Genomic DNA, 21049 nt, shown 5'->3' with positions numbered 1-21049 from the left:
GCTCCTGAGTCTGGCCATCTGGTCTGAGACTGGGGACCATCCAGTCCCTGCCCCCCACCCCCACCCCAGCCTGTAAGATGTTCCAACACGTTTGTTGGCACACACAATCTTCCCTGCGCCCAGCCTCCCGGCTGAAGAGAAAAACCTGTGACCAAAGAGGAGGCAGCTCGTTCCTACCCAAGACACCCCTTCTTCTCCCCACCCAGGACCCCCAGCTCCCAAGGCTGCCGATTCCCCCAGACTAGGCCAGAGGTCAGCTCAGTCCTGTCCCCATCTGACACCCTTCCCTGCTGAAGTGAGATCTAGACCCTCACTGCCCGCCCTCTGAGCTGTTCTCCCAAGTTCAAAATCCTCAAAGGACTGGCTGGTGGCTGTGCGTGTTTGGAAGGAGGAGAAGCCCTGTCCAAAAGGTTATGGGACCATTTTCATTAATCTAATGGTGCGAGGGTGTGGCTCCTGTCTGGGTGAGATGGAGACTATGAGTTCTGGGTTCTGGGGCTATTCAGGGTTCTGCCTTGGAAAAAGTCCACACCTGTGGTGAGAAGGCGGGGCCTTCCTGTCTCCAGCCCTATTTGCAGGCTTCTTCTACCTTAAGAAACAGGCTTAAAAACAAAAGTTCCCTCCTATAAAAGAAAAAGCTGCTTCCCCAGAGGGGAGCAGGGGGTGAGAGAAGGGATGCAGGGTGTCTCACTTCTGGTGGTCAGTGACCCCAGGAGGAACTGGAGACCCTCATCCTCAGGCTCTGAGGCCTCCATCTCCCACTCCTCCAATATTTCCAGGCCTGCTGAGGTAGGGCTCAGCGGCCTCCCTCTCCTCTCTCCGCTGGAAACAGAAGCTCCAGCGAATGTTTCTAACTCTTGAGTCCACTCAGCCATGTCCCCCTTGCAAAATCCTCCCCTTCCCGCACCCCCCTGCACCCAGCCAGCCAATCCGCGGCCTGCGAGTCTCTCCAGACCCATCTCTCAGGGCCCTGGCGGGATAAAACCGGTCGGCGATGCCGGGTGGATGGGAACAAACTTCAGAACGAGGAGAGACAGCAGGGCCCAGGGCACCCTCGCGGGCTGACCCAGGCAGTGAGGGCCTGCGGCCGGCTGGCCAGGTATGCTGCCCAGGGGTTGGCTGAAAGCTGACTGGGGAACAGCGGTGATTCGAGAAGGGAGAGGGGCCCAGGGAGCCAGGCAGCCTTTCCCTTCCTAAGTTAAACTGGATAAGGCTGGGGCAACAGGGGAAGAGGGCCCTGGGCTGGAGTTCGGAGCTTCCTCCAGAGGACCCCTAATCCCGGATCCTCCGGGCAAACGTGTGTTAGCCAGGCCGAAGTGGGCCACCCTTCGCCTAAAAATCCTCCGACCCCTGCCACGTGATGAGGGCCTAAGGGATAGGGCCCGGGGAGAAGGCATAAGACAGGGGACATCGAATCTCATGCCCTTTCCCCTGGGTCTGTGCAGGGCAGCGGCGTGGCGGCGGGCGCGGCGGGGACCTGCGTGAGGAAGCCCTGAGCCCTCGGCGGGCTGCGAGCGACTCCCCGGCGATGCCTCACAACTCCATCAGATCCGGTAAGGACGCGGCGTTGCCGAGACCCCGGAGCCCCCGCGTCGCCGTGCGTCCGTGCGTGCGCTCGGGCCGGTGGGGCTGGGGAGCTGACGCTCGGGCTCGTGGGACCCACCTGCGCGGGGACGCAGCTGGGGGCGCCGCTGGCCTAGCTCTCCGCTGAGGCCGTCTCGCCGTTCTCAGGCCCCCGAGGTCCCCCTCGGCCCGGCGAGCCTCCCTCCCCAGGCCTTGGTTTCTGCGGACCACACGGAGCGGTGAGGAGCTCTCCGTGCGGGTCAGAGGGGTGTCCCTCGCGCCCCACCCCCGTCTTGCATGTCCCATAAGGGAGGACATCCTGTGCCTCTCAGGCCCTGGGCCGCCCCTTGTGCCCGGGTGCGCGCAGCTCTTGCCCCTGGCTGCCCCGGCGGGACCGTGAGCCCCGCACACCCCTCAAGCCGGCGGGAAAGAAGCCTGTGGTCCGGGCCTGGGGGGCCTCTGAGTACACTCGGCTGCTCTCGGACTCCTCCTTGCCGAGCCTGGGCCAGGCGGAGAGCCGAGCGCGGGGCGTCCGGCCTGCGAGCACTGGGCGGCCCGCGGGGCCGAACCTCCCTCCCCAGCGGCGACCCGGCCCAGGGCCTTCCAAAGCACTCGGGGGTCCCTGACCGCGGCGCCTGCTCTTCCCCGCCTCCTGGCCCAGGCCGGGGTTGTGTGTGTGTGCGGGGGGGGGGGGGGGGGTAAAGGGGGAAGGTGTTAACGGACACGGAGCCCCAGGGTCGGGGCCGGCGGGCGCCGTGGGCACGGTAGGCGCGGTGGTCACGGCCGCCCCGGCGCGCAGCAAGTGTGGACAGCGGGCAGAGGCGCGGCCCGGCCCGCGGTGATGGATGGAGCCGGGCGGGCTGCGGGGAAGGCGATTTATGAGGCCAGGGCGCAACGCTATCGATTTGGGCCGGCGAAGTGAGAGGAAATCAATATTTCAGATGAATTCTCGGCGAATATGAAGTCCCGCACGGCAAACGGGACATTTGTTATAATAAGCAGGGTCGGATCGGGCGCGGCGCGCGGCTGAGATCTCTATTTAGCCGAGAGCGCCACGAGTCCGAGCTTCGCCGCGCAGCCCCGGGTCCGGGGGCCGAGGCCCCACAACGAGGGGTGCGGGGAACCCCGCGAGGCGCTGGAAGGTTGCTCATTCTGGCTTCCTCTAGGGTGGGAGACGGAGTCAGCAGTACGCTGCCTCCCCATCCTGTCCCCCTAGGAGAGCGCGGCCGGAGTCGTCCCGTCCCGGCCGCCTCTGCGGGAGCACGGGCAGCTTTCGGGGCGCGGAGTAGAGACCTCGCGGCCCTTCCCGGGAGCGGCGGGGTCGACGAGCCAGGGAACCGAGCCGACCTGCCTGGCTCCCCTTACCCGGCCGCGCTCCGGCGCCGCGCGCGCTCCTTCACCACTTTCTGAGGCCAGGACCAGGTTTTAGCCCCGCAGTCATTAGCCAAACCAGGGTACAATACCGGACGTCTCCCCTGCCTCGGGATCGGGACGGTCTCTGAGGCCGAGCGCTCAGCGCTTAGTGCCCCATATTACGCCAGTCTGGTCCCGGCCAATTCCGCTCGGTTCCGATTCCATCTCCCCCCCACCCCGCCCCGCCCGCCCGCAGCCCGACCTTCCCCTGACCTTTCAGGCGATGGTAGGAGTGGGTGCCCTGGGACCTCGAATTTACCGTGCTGCACCAGACCCCTTTCCCTCTGTTGTTGCTAGAAATAAGACGAGGTCACAGCCCCTTGGGTTGGCTTGATTTTGTTTTCGCTAATTTTCATTCTAGAAGCACTCATTAGAATAAATGGGGATAAAAGAAGGAAAGAAAAAAAAGACACAATTTATTTGTACTTTATTTTTAATCAGCACCAGGCCCAGAAGATGAGAGGCCAATTCCCCACTGGCTCAGATGTAAATTGCCCTTGGGTTTGGGGAGAGAGCCGTCCACTCCCTGGCAGGTCCAGGACAGAGGTTATTTTTCCGTTTAAGGAAGGCAGAGGGGCTGCTTCTAAACCTTCCCCCAAACAAATAAAGAAATAAAGCTGCAAGGAGGGAAAATGAACCTTTCTCCTTTCGTTTAATTTAATGCTAATAAAACAGAAGAAAACTGCCTAAAACACAGCTCAAACATTTCAAGGCTATCCCATGTCTTTTCTAGATTCCCTTACGAAAACCTGAGCCAGAGACCTCCTTCTTTCTAATCAGTTTACTTAACACCGATGCCTATATGTAAAGATAAATTCATAAGCTGACTCCGATTTTTATAAGCCCATTTCTCTCGGGTTTTAGCAGCTTCCCTCTTTTCCCCAGGCACTTCCATTCCTGAGTTTGCCCTTGCTTGGAAAGCTTCCATTTAAGTTTTCTCTGGAACAAAATTCCCCGGGGCGCGCAGGCGGCCACGGGGCTTTTCGCGGGACCGAGGCCGTGCGCACCGTTTACAAAAACCCAAGAAGCGGGAGAAAAGTTTCCTGCGCGGCCTCTGCCCACCCGGCCAGCCCCTGCAGCTCACCCTGGTCTGGCTCACTCTCGGCTGATCTTGCTTTGAAGAGAGGTCTTATTTTTTTTTCCCCCCTACAAGCTTTATTCTGAAGGGCTGTGGAGAGCGCCTAGGGAATTACGCTGATTGCTCCGGTCAGTAATCTACTGGAATTTTGTAGCATCAGGGAACAAAGATCCTTTAAAGCAAATACTATTTTTTTAATGTTTAAAGATAAATGCCACATAAATATTAAAATGAAAATAATACTGTATCAGTGAAGACGAGAGTTTAGTAAAAGCAAGCAGATTGTCATTAAAAGTTATGTGCCATAACTTGGGGCAACCCTCTTCCCCAGCCACTGAAAATAGGTTATTCAAGTGGTCAAATGAGGCTGAAGATCACGGAGGAACATGGCTCTAACTTCCTAGATCTGAGATGCAAAGCCCTATTCCCTCCTCTTGGTTTAAGAAAGGAGAAAAGGGGACCAAATGCTTTTGGGAAGGATCTATTTTCTTCCCAGTTTTCTTGCCTGGGTTGAAAACAAGGTCTCTGGATGGGAAACAGTCTCAAAGAACATAAAGGGGTATTGGGGTTCCTCAATTCATCTTTGTTTCAAAATGGTCCATCCTCCCACACTCCTCAATGCAAGTTAATTAGGAGATAATTTAGCTACCTTGTGAATTAGTTTTAAGATAAGTATCTTTTCAAGCTTTGTCACTTTAATTGCTCCACTGATTGATAAGAAGTAATTATTTCTAATTGACACTTTTTTGATGTCTATTGGAAGCATTTATTTGGGACTTTTTTGGGGTGGAAGGAAAGTTAATTAATTTTATCAGTCTATACCCAAAAAGACTCTGCCTAATTTTGTTGAAGAGGACAAAGGAGATGAAGGAAAACAAAACAAAAAGTCAGTCTCATGAAATTTTAATTATTGCAATATTTTTATTCAAAGGAGATCCTCCACTAATATAATAATATGTCAAAACTTTCTATTTATGGCTTCAAATCTCTAATTTTAATGGGGTACATGTTTACTGGGTATATATTTTTCCCTGGATCTACTCACAACCCCTTTATATGCTGACTTCATTTTGAAGGTTACTATGCTTTGTAATTAATTTTTGTGAAAAGTAAAATCAATAGAACTCAGTATGCTCAGAATAAATGGCATCATTTTCGTAAGAGCAAATTGTAAGAAAGATTTACTAATCATCATCCCTGTTCTGTAATTATTGATAGAGTTGGGTATGAAGGTGAAACTTTACTTCGGTGACATGCCTTTTCGTACTTAAACCTCGGAGTAAACAGTTTAATCATTCACATCCTCCAGAATATGTTACTGTGAAAGAGAAAGAAGGGACGGAATAAAGAGCAAAAGAAAGACCCTGAAAGGAGGCAATGGGGGAGGGGGAGGAGAGAGAGAGAGGGAGAAAGTGGCTGGAGAGAATAAAAATGAAAGAACTTATTGCCGAAGCGAAGGTAGCCAGGTGCACAGGACCTGTGTCATTCAATATAAGAAAATGGGAATTCTACTTCAAAACACATCCTTTTGAACACGGATCTCTACCACAGCCCCTAAGCAACCCCTAAACACCACTGGCAACTCCCCACTTTTCTATGCATGAAAAGAGGCAGGATTTTCAGGAGCCAGCTGGTCTGGCTGTTGGGTATCTAGATATCAAAGTCTTGATTTGGTGTCCATAAAAAGGAAGCAAGAAAATACGCATTGTGCTCTGGGGGCTTGTAAAGAGATTTGAGTGTTGTTTATTTTTATTATTAAAGCCCCTGTGATCTTCATTCCTAGCTGTGTACCCACAGTCTTTCCACAGACAGACTTGTGACTCACTGACAGGAAAACATTTCCACACAAACCCAAAGTGGAGGCACGTACTTGCACACACTCATGCCCGCCTGAAATGAGAGAAGCACAATCAGACAAGATGTGCTCCTGCCAGGTTAATTTCAGCCAGTGCCTTTTCATTTATGTATAAAATCTTGTCTGCTTTTAATGATGTTTCTCCCAGATTACGTGGAGCTGCAAGAATGAGGAAACATTTTAAATAAAAAAAGAAATTTAAGACGTACAAACAGCAGATAATATCACATACCAATCTCACTATTAGTGAAACTGAAAAAATATATAAATAATGCAAAAAAATCAGCAAGGGAGAGTTTAGTAATGGAAAATTCCCCTGCAATTAAATGAAACGGTAATTTAGTAGAGATATGCCTGAATGAATTAGCATTTATTAATTGGTTCTCATAAAAACAAGTTGTGTGTGTGTGTTTCGGGGGGATATTTAAAGTATTTATTTTTCATAGGAAAAGTTCCTCAAATATTCTTATCAAATTAGGTAGTGATCATATTCTATTTCGTGAAAAAAATCCCAGTTTTCTCACTGGTGAATTTCACCTGTACACAAAGAACGTGGGGTGAGAGAGATGAGTCCTTTTAAATCAGAATGAAGCTGGTCCCCTCTTCTCTTGGGACATTTCCAAGTGTGAAACCAATGGGAAACCCATTGGCAAGGTCTGTTAGGCTTAGAAACATCCCATCCTGGTCCTGAGCAGACTCCCAGGTGACCTGTCTCCTCTGGGGCACGACTAACTGAGGCAAGGGAGCCTGCTTTGTGGCTCTGTGCCCCCACCCTCCGCAGCCTGCTCCAGCATCCTTGCCAGCTCAGGCAGGAACTGCAGTTTGTAATCTCAGCGAGGAGCTTGCTAGGGTTGACTGGTGCATGGATGTGTTTACTTTCTCTCACCACAGTTGGTCTGTCTTCAGTTCTAAGCATTTTAAAGCTGCTCTATTTATCAGTCCAAGAGGTGCCGAGTTCTCAGTTGCGCTGAGAAAGCTTTGAGCTCTGGGGTTCTGAGGACACAAGGAGCCAAAAGATAAAAGAAACAATTTCTTTTAAGGAAAAAAGAAAAGATGATTTTAAAAGGAGAGGACAGGAGAATGCACCCCTATTCAAGACTGCAATTGGCTTTTGTTTTAGTTGAAACTTGGGAAATGGCTGAGTCACTGGCCCCCACCGGCCCCCACTCCCTTCGGAGATAGGACGCAGGGATGTAAAACATCCTATAAAAGAGGAGAATGCACCCGCATACTCAGAGTTCTTTGGAGAAGTGATTCTTTTCTGGGTTCAGACTGGAACACTTTATAGCCCGGGTTCTTTTGGAGAAAGAGCTAGAAGACATTCTGCCTAGGAAGTATGTGCAGTGACCACACCTGCAGAGATACTAGATGTTTCTCTTTGGGGGAAGGAGTAGAGAACAGCCATCTAGGGGTCTCCTGGTTCCTGAAAGCTCCACTATCCCAGGCCAATCCCAGTTCATTCAGTAGGTGATCAGTGACTCAGTGACGGAATCTCTGGGTAGGGGTGGGTGGGCAGAGGCATCCACTCTTCCTTATTTATCTGTGGTCACGGCACTTTTAAGTGGATCTCTGAGGGTCATAACTATTTCCTTAGGTCCAGAGTTAAGGTTGACAAGCCTCTTTGGGTTTTTTGAAAGCTCCCCTAGATCTCTCCCTTGGCCAGGTGGGGACACGGTGAGCAAATGTCCCTTACACGGGCCATGGGCCAGAAAAATCTTCCCAGGAAGTTTTCTATTTGAAACCCACAATTCATGTCACTGAGTCTAAGCTTTACCCTGACTGGGGCTCCTTCCGCAGGAATGGGGCTGGGCAGAAACCAGCATCTCCTTCCTGAGGCATGTCCAAGATCAAAGGGGAGGGAGGTTCGGGAGTTCCCCCAGGGATAGGTGGGTTCTGTTTCTGTGTTCATGCCTCAGGATCCCTCCCTAGTCCTGAATGCCATATAAGATGCCAAATCTCGCTAAGGCTCGGCGAGCTAGCCCCACAGCTGCTCTAGCTCTGCATTGTCGCTTTAATAGTTAAGAAAGAGTTGTGATACACAAAGAACTCAGCACACCCTGGCACTTAGTGAGCCCTCAGTAAATGGAAGCTGTCTTAGTCTCTCCGTGGGCTCTTATTGGTATGGTATTCCACAGGAGAGGGCACAGATCCTCTAATTTAATTCCCAGAACTCTACCAGGCAGGTATTGTTTTTGACATTTTTGCAGAAGAGGCTGATCTGACTCCAACCCCCCTTTTCTCCACCTGCCCCTCTTCCCAAAGTCCCTCATCCAAACTCCCTGTAGCATTGGCTGGTTCACACACAACTCTGCTGGGAATTCGGACCAGAACCCTTGATGAGAGGACATGAGAGCCTGTACTGACAGTGATAGTGACAGCGACAGGCAGGGCCTTCAGTCTGTCAGCTCGTTCTCCTCATCAGGGTCCTTAACTCTCCTGCTTATTACAATAGACCCCTTTGCAGTGCAGTTCTCGGTCTTCCCATCTGCACAATGGGAGAAGGTGGTACCTATCAGAATGTCCCTCCTGGAGGTCGCTATTAGGAAGAAGGAGATGATCATCCACTGGGAAAGGCAGAGAGAGGGGGCTTTCTTTTAATGCGTGCCCCCAAGGCTGCCATGTTTCCACCTACACCAAAAAAAGGGGGACAGCTATCCTCTGGTACCTCAATTTATTGTAGGCCAGCAAGGAACTTAGTCCCTTGGCATCTCCAAACCACACCTGGCCTGCCTACCTGGGTCCACTTCAGAGACTAATGAGTTAGTGGGTGTGATGGAAGTTTCAGAGTTACTGGGAAGAGCCGTCCACGAAGTCAGGGGATATTGCCGGTGCCCAGTGCACGGGCAGCCACTTAAGGTGTCGGATCTCATTTCCCCGAGTTTAGGTTTATTCCTTCTGCTGCTTCCAGGGGGGTCCCTCTCACTCAGGAGTTCAAAACCAAATCATCTGCTCCTTCAGAGCCTCCTGCGCGGTTCAACTTGTAACGTTAGCTGGTAAGGGGTTTAATTTTAACGTTTGCACTCTTCACTGTGAGAGTAGCTGCCCAGCTCCTGAGCTGGTTGCATTTCTCCGATGAAAACCTGTCTGTAGTTTTAAGCGGAGAGACTGAGAAAGAAAGAATAAATAAATAAAAACATTTTTTTCTCTGCCTTCTTTTAAGTCTTGTCTTTCTTCTCTTGTCTCCAGCCACAATGCTCATCAGTTTTTCTTTTGCACTTGTTCTCCTAAGTGGCCTTGGAGTGACCTGAGTAGTTAGTGCTAATTAGTCCACTGGGACATATTGTTGCTGTCAGACCAGCACAGCAGAGAGGTCGGGGAGCTGGTTGGGTGACGCATCTAAGAAACAGCTTAATCTGCTGTCATCATGTGAACTGCATGTTTGCACACCCAGGGTCCTCTGTGTGTGTTGCATTTTTTATTACTCAGCTTCTCTAGGAGGACAGCAGAACTATTATTCCTAGAATAAACTCCCAAGGCCAGGAGGTGTCAGGAGGGCTAGGGATTTTGCAGTCACTGGGAAGCCAGGGCCATGGGAGCCTCCCCATCCCCACAGGCAGCAGGAGGGGCTATGCCGTGGAGGCTTTGCCTTTGCTGACCTTGCTAGTTTCTCCCTGTGTGACCTTAGGCAAGTCAGCTGTCTCTCTAGGCTTGAATTTCCCCATGTGTATAAAATACGAAGATGTTGCAGGGCTTCTAGAAAGTACTGAAAGTATGGCCAGTATCCCCACCTGGCACATAGCAGCCAGTCAAGAATTTTTTTTGTCCTCCTCCATACACTGGTCACCAGAGAGGTGAGTCTCCAAAACTTCTGAGGGCCAATGCCCAAATGTTACATTGTCTTAGCATTTCCTGTGAAACTTGCAACCCCGCATGGAAACTTTGTTCCAGTTAAAATTTAGGACAGATCTTTTAAGTATTCCAGGTGGACAAAAGAACAAGCCTACTGCCTAGGAGTGTTGGATTAAATGAAAGGACATGTGAGAAGGGCTGGCTCAGACCCCCATGGCCATTATCAGCTCCTATCGCAGCCCCCTCTGCAAGATGATTCCTTATTTCGCTTTACCAGAAAACCCAGTCATAAGGGAAACACTAGAATGGGCTATGCATGGACTTTATGTTGGAATCCAGAACATTCTAGGACTTTAGCAAAATTTAGGGTCTTAGAGGACAGGTGCGGAGAAGTGGATGTGTAGTTCTGAGAGGACCGCACAAAGACACGTCTAGGTACTTGTTCTTAATCGATACGAAACCATACGTTTATTATTATTATTTTTTTAATTCACTGATCTGGGGCGCCTGGGTGGCTCAGTCGTTAAGCGTCTGCCTTCGGCTCAGGTCATGATCCTAGGGTCCTGGGATCAAGTCCCCCACATCAGGCTCCCTGCTCCTTGGGGAGCCTGCTTCTCCCTCTGCCTGCCGCTCCCCCTGCTTGTGTGCTCTCTCTCTCTCTCTCTCTCTCTCTCTCTCTCTCTCTCTGTGTCAAATAAGTAAATGAAATCTTTAAAAAAATTCACTATTCTCTCTCCCTCCCTCCACCCTGCCCGCATCTTTATATTTTCCTACTTTGTATAATAATAATCCAGCTTTGTCATGACAGCAAAGCCTGGGTGACATTTAAAATTAGCTGAGCACCATATCACTGACTCCGGCTCCGCTTTGGTCTTTCCTCTAACCCTGAGGTCGTTCTCGAGTGCTGTCAAAATGGAAGTGGCAGGAATGAGGCAACCTCTTGACAGGTCCTTGGGCAGAATCTGGCTGTGACTTGGAGGGAGAGTGTTAGGGCAGGAGAGGTACTGGAGTCAAGCTGGGAGCCAGCTGGAACCTGGGGGTCAGCGGTTTAACTCAATGTAACAAGCCCTTGTGGTGGGCCGCCCACCATGTGCAGGGCACCATGCCAGCGATGGTGGCATTCACTGCCCTGGATGGTCAAGGTATGACAGGGGTGAGTGGCACCTTCTCCGGGCGGGCCACTGGAGTCTTGTGATTCCCTGTCAAGGGGACAGACCCACAGCACCAGGAAGGGAAATAATCAGACCAAACAATTCAGTGGCGGGTCAAGGACTGAAAACTAACAACCCGGGCGGTGGGAACACCAAAGGTCATTTATCTCCAACAGCCACCCCAGCCCAACCATGTCATTGCCGCCAACAGAAAAAGCTCATCTGGCCTTTGTGAGTCTAGCTGGTCCTTGGACCACTTGCTCCAGAGAAGCAGCACGTGAGCCTGTGCAGGCTCAGCCAGCTCCATGGGGGTCTACACTGGGACTCCAGAGTGGGGCGGCTGGCTGGCTCATGGCAAGATGTCGCCGATCTGTAGGTTCAAATGCCATGGAGATGTGCCCACATCTGCTAAATCGAAACGCTTGCCGGACACCTCTGATGCATATCCCCCACACCTTCAGAGATGTGCAGACTTTATAGGATTTCCCTTCTGGGCCTGCCATCTCCTTGACGGTGTGACAAGGAGCAGGTCTTTCCAGTCCCCGTATTCTGTGATGATATGACAATGCCCCACACCAGGAAGATCCCCATCCCCCCCCCGAAGCTGCCCCTCTCCTGCTGGCCACAGAGCTGTCTGCAAGGGGCCCCTAACTGTGACAGGCCGGCCCAGACTGCAGGGCTCACCCTTTCGCATGTGAGACCTGGTCTCAAGAATCCTGCTGGCGGTGACACGGTTGCTGTCCTGATCGCCTCCTCACAGTTGCGTCCCTGGCTGGCTGGGTCCTGTGGGCTGGAAGGTGTCCCTCTCCCCGGGAGATCTGAGGCCAGGAGCGCATCGTGCCCCTGCCCACACTGCTCTCTGTCCCCACCTCCCTGGAAGTCACTGTCCGTACCACAGCAAGGATGTGATTGTGCACAGCCTTCTATTGTTTGCAGACAATTTGGTGTGTGTTTGCCAATCCACCCCATGTAGATGGTGCCCATCTTGAGGCCAGGGGGCCTATCTTTCCCCTTGCTGGAGGACAAAAGGGAGTGTCAAAGGGGCTGGTGTTGGGGGGTCTTGAGTCTGCGTTCAGCCACTTACAACCCACAGAAAAGTAGATGCATGGTTCCTGCCTCGGCAGGCTGCTGTGAGGACTGGCTGACTTCAGGCTTGTGAAGTACTTAGTTGGGGGCTCTCCCCACCCCCAGCTATCCTCTACCAGCCCAACTCAGATGCCACTTCCCCCTAAAGCCTCCCCGCCTCTCCAGCTCCCCAGGGCCCCCTACCACTTCCTTTTTATGGCACGTTTTGCAGTCCACTTTGTAAAGGAATATTTCTCTCAGTGGCTCTTGCCCTTCTAGATCTGGGCTTCCCGGAACACCTGCGAGGCTGTGGGCGTCACATAGGAGCTCCCTAGGGTTTTGTTACATCAAATATCTACCTGGACCCAGAGTTGGTCAAGGCCAGCAGGGGTTCCCAAGTGAAGCCCTGTTGCCACGTTTTCCTGACAAGGACACTGAGACTCACAGGGGCGTGCCTTGCTCCGGACCCCACGGGCCTAGTGGCACAGCAGAGGCTTCGTGCTTACGATCAGGGCTCACTCGGTGACACCGGGCTGCCTTCAGAGTGTGCTAGGGTAGAGGGAGGGCGGACCCACGTCCATGGAGTGCTGGCTGCAGCCTCTTCTAAGTGGGCACTGACCCACGGAACCGGGAAGAGGGACCTCCCACACCTGCTGACAGGGACTGCTGAAGCCCAGGGAGAGGCACCAACACACATGGACACACAAATGCACACATAGACATGCACATATACACAACACACGCACTCCCCTACACACAAATGTACAGAGCCACACGCATACACACTCACACATACACCCAACCAGGGTTGGGACTAGGGTGAGGCGCCGGGAGGACAAAATTTAAGGAAGTGCTCATGCAAAGGTAAGGCTGGCCCTGAGAGTGAGTGCCCCCTTAAATTCTGTACCCTGCCCTAGTTCTCTGTATGTGATGCACACACCCACATAACCAGTTACACCCACACTCAAATACATGTGGGGGACATATGCTCACACACATATGTACAATACTTACCCGGTCTCACGTATAAACACTAGGAAGGGTCTTAACAAAGTACATGTGTGTGCAGAGGTCTGTCCTAGGTCTGTGCGTGATAAAAAGGAAGGCCAAAGAAGCCTCTGCTCTCAGAGACCTCAAGAGATACAGCCAGAAAAACACAGGCGCTATTGCTGAGTCCCGGTTGAGTCCACATTGCTGAGAAGCAACCAGTAATAGACATGGTAGACAAAGTGAGGTCCAAGGGTATCCGGGGAATCTGCTCTGTGTTGTGGGTCAACTCAGATCAATTGAAGCATGAGTCACCAGCCTGTGACCTTCCCGTTCTGGCAACCTACAGTTTGAGGTCTGAGCTGAGGAACTCCAGCATCCAGCCAAGCCCTCTTCCCCGGGGCCCCACTGAAGTTATAGGACAGAGGTGTCATGGGGGCCCTGCAGAGACCTTGGTTTCAAATGAGACCAAAAGGCAGTCATTCACATGGACCACTCGTTAGGCCAGTGTCAGAGCCACTAGCAATGCTCTGTCTCCGGGGTTCATAGTGGCTCTTCCCAGACGAGGACAGTGTTACCAAGCAGGCAAGCAACAGCCGCAGGACCTGCTTATTCTAGAATCTGGCCTCTTGGTCCCCTGAGGATGGCAACCCTGAAGGCAGGTGGCTGAGGGCTGTCACTGGTGGGCTCCTTCCTCTGCTCAGACCATGAGAATATCCTGTCTCATCTTTCACCCCTGCTCAGAATTCCCTGGCAGCTCTGCCCCCTGAGCCCCTCGGTCCTCAGCCTGCAGCCTTATGAGCACACACGCCCCTGATCACGAAAATGTTCAGGGGCCACGTGAGTGTGCACCACAATCTCATAGATGCACAAGGCTTGCTGCAGCACCTGCAGAATGGATTATTACAAACAATATGGTGTCATCACGAATGCTTTGTACATTTGATCTACAAATATTTGTATAACCTTCATAAATCAGTGATTCTCAAACAATGTTTCCCTGCGGAGCAGACCGAGTTGCTCATTGATATAATGAAACTGAGTAATAGTGGCAGGAGAAAGTGCATTTGTGGACAAACCACCTTCAAGTTCAAGGTGTAATTTTTTTTTTTTCTATTTAATGGCCACTACCTCGTATATTCCTTAGGATCTCAGATCGATTTAGCAGCACGTTATACTTTTCGCTATGTGGAGCTTGCTGTTCGGTCCCGTTCTTGGTGGAAGTGTGTGTGGCCTTCCAGGGGCCCGTTCTCCTGACAGGTGTCAGAATAGCTAGTGTTGGGGCACCTGGGTGGCTCAGTCGTTGGGCGTCTGCCTTTGGCTCAGGTCATCATCCTGTGGTCCTGGGATCGAGTCCCAGATCGGGCTCCCTGCTCAGCGGGAAACCTGCTTCTCCCTCTCCCACTCCCCCTGCTTGTGTTCCGTCTCTCGCTGTGTCTCTCTCTGTCAAATAAATAAATGAAATCTTTAAAAAAAAATAGAATAGCTAGTGTTGATATGAGACTGGAGTTGCCTGATGTCCACCTGGCAGGCGTAGCACCCCAATTCTGTGAAATGATGAGATGCGCATACCTGCATCAGAAGGCACTGGAACATTTCCATCAGAGAGAATTTGCATTGCCACCATCCAGGAGGGAGCCCCGTCCCTGAGCCCCCACCTCTCTCACCTTTACTTTCTCAAAAAGCCCCTTGCTTTCCAGGCACGTGGTATCTAGCATGCGTGTGTCGGTCATTTAAGGGTCGGTGATTGTGGCAGAGTAAGGACATTCTCCCACACAACTTGAATAAGTGGCTCCCCTGTCTCGCTCTCGGCTGCTATGGAGCATACTTAGGGCCAAGACACCTCTCCTTGAGATTTCCTCCAAAGATCCTGTCTCCCCACACCTTCTGTCCCAGCCACCTGTCTTAGTCAGCTCAGGCTGTTAAAACACAACGCCAGAGGCACCTGGGGGGCTCAGTCGGTTAAGCTTCTGACTCTTGATTTTGGCTCAGGTCATGATCTCAGGGCTGTGGGATTGAGCCCTGTATTGGGCTGTGCACTCGGTTTGGAGTCAGCTTGTCTCTCTCCCCCCGCCCCCTTTCAAATAAAATCTTTTTCAAAAAAACATACACAGTGCCACACACTGAGTGGCTTAAACAACAGACATTGATTCCTCACTGTTCTGGAGGCTGAGTCTGAGATCAGAGCACCAGCATGGTCAAGCTCTGGTGAGGGTGCCCTTCCTGGCTTGTAGACGGGGCCTGCATGCTGTGTCCTCATGTGGCCCTTCCTTGGTGCATGTGCCTGGGGAGAGAAAGATCTGGTGTCTCTTATTATAAGAATAAGCATTATTATAAGCTCTGATTACAAGCACTGTGCCCACCATGAGGGCCCACCCTCATGACCTCATCTAACCCGATTACCTCCCAAAAGCTCCCCTTCCAAATACCATCACACTGGGGATTAGGGCTTCAACATATGAATTTGGGGGGACACCAACATTTAGCCCCTGACACCAGCCATAGAAATCATCATTTATTTTTCTCCTCAGGAGCACAGACTACTTGGTCTGCTATCCAGAGATGCTTCCGTTCCCAGCCCTCTCCTGCCCTGAGACAGACCTGTCTCCTCTCCTTCTGGGCTATTTCTCTCCTAAGTGGGTGTTCCGCTGGGTCCCCTGAGGTTTTACTCTAGCTTCTCAAGAAGCATCTGGGGTCCCTCTGCTCTCTCTCTCTGAGTCCCCGCATGCCTGAACTTGCCTGGCAGTGCCCTGTGCTGGTCTCCGACCATACCCACCCCCCCACCCCATGCTTCGTTACTCCAAGGTCCTAGGACATACTCTCACCCTCTCACCCAGTCATGCCTGGCCACATAAGCCTTGAGCTCTAACTCCGAATTGTTTCAAAGGACATTCGTACTCTAACATTCAGTTTCATAAGTAAACATCTACAGAACCCTTCAGCATGGCAGGCGTGGAGCTAGACTTTGGGGTTGCAGAACTCCGGGGAGACACGCTGACATTCTAGAGATAACGGAAACAAATTGGACGTTTAGTCACAAGTGAAGAGAGAAAGGAAACAGTCAGTCCAGATAGACACAAAATGCTGAGCTAGTGGGAGAGGAAGGGGTGGGGCTATGATGGGGGGGGCAGGGGTGGAAGCCTACCCTGAGGCAGGGGCAGGATTCTAGCAGGGGACTCTAGGGGAGACCAGGGGGAGCAGGGATGTGGAGTCCTAGGAGTGTGTGCAGCTCCAGGGACCAGAGTCAGCTCTGGGCTAAGGGTGCAGCAATAGAACGTCAGGTGGAACTCAGGCAAACGACAGGGGGCTTTGACCAGAGAGGCCAGGCTAAGGTGCCAAGACCAACCCTGCCATTAGGAAGCCTGGGTCGAGTGCACTCAGTGTACATGTTTGGGAGTGTTTCACTCACGGTGCATGAAAACTTCCATCCTCGCTTCCCTTGTCGTTGATTTTCATATTCCCTTCAGCTCCCTTGCTAGAGCCACATACTTATTTTATCCTCTTTGAGCTTTGTGGTATTTTTATTAAGGGGAACAGCTTGGCAATAATCTGTGATGGCTAGATGATTCACATTATTAAAATGTTCTGAATTCTCTCTTTTCCCAGCCCTGTTCCAGAGAATCTTAGCCTGGTGATTTTCCAAAATCATCTTAGAGTCCCATTTGCACTTCCTTTTAATCCAATCATTAACAGGCATTTGTGGGCAAACCGCTGGTGTATAATTCGAGAACATTCTATCCCACCTCCCTGACGCTGTTTCCCACCACTTCCAGATGCAAACCTATGTTCCAGCCAACTGGTCTCTGTTTCCAAAACACACTGTGTACAGTCCCACCTCTGCACCTTTGCCCGTGCAATGGCAGCTGCTGGGAACATCATCGCTACTCCCACCCTTTATTTATTTATTTTTTTAAAGATTTTATTTATTTATTTTGACAGAGAGAGACACAGCGAGAGAGGGAACACAAGCAGGGGGAGTGGGAGAGGGAGAAGCAGGCTCCCCGCTGAGCAGGGAGCCCGATGAGGGGCTCGATCCCAGGACCCTGGGATCACGACCTGAGCCGAAGGCAGATGCTTAACGACTGAGCCACCCAGGCGCCCCTACTCCCACCCTTTAGACAAAGCTCTGCTCAAGTTCCACTTCCCTAATCAGGCCCTTTCTGCTCCTCTCAGCTTTAGCGACCATCCCGTCTGACTCCCCACTGCACTCACCTCTGAGCTAGGCAAGAGTGAGAACTCTTTGTTCTCTCTACATCCCCAGCACTTGGACATAAAATCCTATATCATATGAGGGCTCCACAGATGCCCGTGATGGGAGTTTTGACATAATTCTCCACTAGCATGTTTTATTGTTTTGCTAGTTGACCTAACTTGTCTGTTTGAGCTTTGCGAATAAACTCTTCCCCACGTGAAGCCCACTTGGTCCTTCCATATGACATTGCTATAATCACTGTCCGATTTTCTTTATAATAAGGGGGCGCTATGTGACTGAGGAGATAAGAATTGTAGCCTTTTTGGGAAACCTGATACAGCCGCTGAGGCCTGAGCTGCCCCACTGGGACACCTCCCCGGTCCTGAGGCACCTTGCTGGCCTAGGCCCAGGTGCGGGGTGTTGAGGTTGGGCAGGAGTAACCACTGGGAGTAGCAAACATTGGCAGGCCTGGACAATACTGACCCAACAGGGGTCCTTCCTCGTGGATGCTGGGCATCAGCTGGGCAGGGTGGATGGCCAGATTTAGGGCTATCTGTGAGGACCAATGCTTCCAAGATTCCATACGTTGGGAACTGAGTTCTTCAAATTCATCTGGCACATTGTAGTTACGTGCTAGATGTTTAATAAATATTTGCTAAATGAAATAACCATTTTAAAATTTGCTTTATACAAGTGTTTCTCAAGTGTGGTCTTCGCTCCAGCATCAGAAGCTTCCAGGGCTATGTAAACAGATGTAGGGCCCTGGAATCTGTACCCATCACAAGTGCACAGTGATTCTACTGTGGATCAGCTTTTGAGAACCACAGATCTAGAGTCAGCCCAGCAAGGCCCAGCCAGAGGTCTCTCACAGGTGGAGACTCTCATGACAGCTTGCGGGGGAGACAGCCATTCTTCCTGTACAGAAGCATCCTGCCTCTCAGATTTCCCCTCTGGCTGTGGGCAAGAGTGGATCCAACTCACATGCAGTCTCAGGTCTGCTCTTCACTGGCTGTGCACAAGCCCGTTAACCTTCCAAGCTATCTAGAAAATGGGCTCAACATGCTAGCCCTACCTCTCTCACAGAGTTATGAAAACTCATCCCTGGTACAACGAAAGCCCAGTTGATATTTGTTGAATTTAATTAAATTTAAGAATCACTTACCTGCCATTAGCTCTGCAAATTGTTAAGTGAGTCCATAACCAACCCTTAGACTGAATCCAGAAAGTTCTTGAAAGGAGGAGAAGCCTAGAAGTCCTGGTTGACTTGGGGGGAACCCCGCCTGGCCGGGCAAGAGTGATTGGCACCTACACAAAGGCTTTGCTATGCTGCTGTGTTGACATTCTTACGTTAAAGAAGAATTTGCTGCATGATAGAAGGATCAGGAATGGAGACCAAGATGGTGGCTCTGTAGGGATGACAGCATTGTCAAGAGAAGTGGGTGCACATAGAGAGGGTCAGATGTTGGAAAGTGCTCTCTGTTTGACTGAGCCTGCCTTAGACTGGACAGTTACTTGGAGGGGCAGCCAAATATCCCAGGAGACTAGCCCAAAGGGGCATCCCCAAGTCTGCTGGATCCAGTTCAGAGCTAGAACCCTGTTGATCTGTGCATTAGCTTGCTGGGGCGGACCTAACAAAGCACCACAAACTGGGCGGGGGTGGAGAAGGCTGAAATAACAGAAAGTTACTTTCTCATAGCTCTGGAGGCTGGACGTCTGCGATCAAGATGTTGGCATGGCTGGTTCCTTCTGAGGGCTCTGAGCGGGGATCTGTTTCCCATGCCCCTCCCCCAGCTTCCGGTGGTTTACTGGCCATCTTTGGTGTTCCTTGGCTTGTGGCAACATAACTCCAGTCTTTGCATCGCAGTTTCCCCGTGTCATCCCTATGTGTCCAAATTTCCCTTTTCTTAAGGACACAGTCACATTGGATTAAGGCCCACCCTAATGACTTCATCTTGATCATTTACAAAGACCCTATTTCCAAATAAGGTCACATTCTGAGGTACTGTGGGTTAGGACTTCAACGTGTGAGTTTTGAGGGGACACAACTCCACGCATAACGATCTGAGTGTTGCAGGTTGTTGGTCTGGGTCAGTTCCCCACTCAGCCCTGAATGGACCCTTAGCTGCTTTAGGTCCAGGTGGCACCAAGGGTAGAAGCCTCTGTTGGGACTGACAGAAGAAGAGGAGAAGCCAATATGGGTTCTGTAGAGCCTTTCTTGTTGTGCCCACCCCCGTGTTCCCACAGAAGAAGGGACTCTGCTTCCCAACCCAGAACCCACAGAACAGAGCCTCCAGGCTGGGTTCACTACATAAGCAAATAGAAATGACAAGCAAACAAGCTGGTAAGAGCAGCAGAAATCTTTTTAGGGTGTGCCTTGGTTCAGAACACATTCTGCCCAATCTCCACACCTTTCTTCCTCCTCTGTCCGCTAAGATGGCCCTAGCCAAGATGGAGCTCAGGTCCCAGAGGGTCTCCTGGAACGTGGAATGAACAGGGATTTAGGTCAAAAAATGTGAGTCTTGGCAGTGCCATGAAGTGAGTATGTGACATTAGACAGGTCGCTCCCTTCCTGGCCAAGGACCCTCTAGAAGGGCTTACAACTCTGGCACTAAATAGGATACTGCTCATGGCCACCTCCATACTCAGTTAGCCAGAGTGTCTCACTCTACCGTCATACAGGTCACATGGCAGCCCAGGAGGCCCACTGTGTGCCACTTTCCCTCATCTCCCTCCAGGTGGCCTCAGGGCCACCCCCTGGTAGTCTGCTGTGTGGAAAAGTTGTCCAAGGTCCTCCCACAGAGCTCTCTCTGCACCCGAGGGCCGTCCTGGAGTTGCAGCTATTGGACTGGGAGGACAGTAAAGATCATCAGCTCGTTTCAGACCAGATGAGGAAACTGAGGCACAAACAAGCCAGGTCACAGAGTGGGTGGAACCTGGGTCTCAGCACCCCTGTTCCCTCCCCTGAAACCATAACCTGCAGGCTGAGTCTATCCCCATCTGTGCCTCGCTGGCTCCTTATGCAGCAGCGAGCGTGGCTTTCAGAGTGTGTAATCCACTCGGCTACGGTGCCGGGTCCTGGGGAACCAGCCGTCGCCAGGTGTGGAAACCACAGACACGCAGTTTTGTCACAGATTTTGCTCGGTGTGTTAGGCTCAAAAAAGCGGTTCCTCTTCATTTGCTCCTACCTGTTTCACTCCTCAGGACGGCCAGACCCGAGGGTTCTGCCCCTTGCACACACACAGACCCGTGCACACGCACACATCCAGACACACCCAGACACACAACCTTTCTAACTGCCTCAAGTTCAGCCCAAATCTCACCCTTTCCAGCCACCTCCCTGCTGAGCTAGTCGGTCACCTCTTACCTCAGTTAAGATCTCAGAAGTAGAGAATCCCTGTTAGAGAGAACTTCAGAGGTCATTGAGTTCAACCTTCCAGGTGAGGCAAGACTTCCCTCTTCTCTTCGTCACGTGATTTCACTTCTATCCAGGATGCCCTCATGCCTCTGGCCTCCCAGGGACTGCAGGTACCCCACCTGCCGAGGGCTGCTGCCCTCCCTCTCCCTCTCCGGCCGTGTTCTCCCTTCCCCTCCAGGGGCCCTTCTAGCTACCTCCCCACTCTCTCCCTTCCCCACCTCTGGGTGATTTTTATTTTTTATTTATTTATTTATTCTTTTTTAAGATTTTATTTATTTATTTGACAGAGACAGAGAGAGAGGGAACACAAGCAGGGGGAATGGGAGAGGGAGAAGCAGGCTCCCAAGGAGCAGGGAGCCCGATGCGGGACTCGATCCCAGGACACTGGGATCATGACCTAACCTTTCCCCATCTCTGGGTGATTTTTAAATCAATGTCCACAAAACCCACATTTATAACATTATAACTTTGAGCTGTAGAACGTAGCAGAATGTTCCACAACATATGTCATCAGGACGTGAATTATTAATGACTCACCCTC

General features: G+C 51.4%; 1 protein-coding gene across 12 annotated transcripts in view; it reads left to right on the top strand.

The window, feature by feature from the left end:
• The first annotated feature begins 1005 nt into the window (after positions 1–1005).
• Positions 1006–21049, top strand: part of PAX8 (paired box 8) — a 61699-nt gene continuing 41655 nt past the window's right edge. For all 12 annotated transcript variants that reach the window (XR_003524656.2, XM_027622193.1, XM_027622195.1 and 9 more), the window contains exons 1-2: positions 1006–1099; positions 1446–1553. Coding sequence is in view for 11 of the 12 variants with exons in the window: in XM_027622193.1 (XP_027477994.1) it covers positions 1529–1553 (25 nt within the window). In the remaining variant the exon portion in view is untranslated. The remainder of the gene's footprint in view (positions 1100–1445; positions 1554–21049) is intronic.

Source organism: Zalophus californianus, chromosome 8 (assembly GCF_009762305.2).
Source record: "Zalophus californianus isolate mZalCal1 chromosome 8, mZalCal1.pri.v2, whole genome shotgun sequence".
NCBI classification, from domain to species: Eukaryota; Metazoa; Chordata; class Mammalia; order Carnivora; family Otariidae; genus Zalophus; species Zalophus californianus.
Note: the sequence above shows the minus strand (reverse complement) of the source record. Positions and strands in the feature narration are given on the sequence as shown.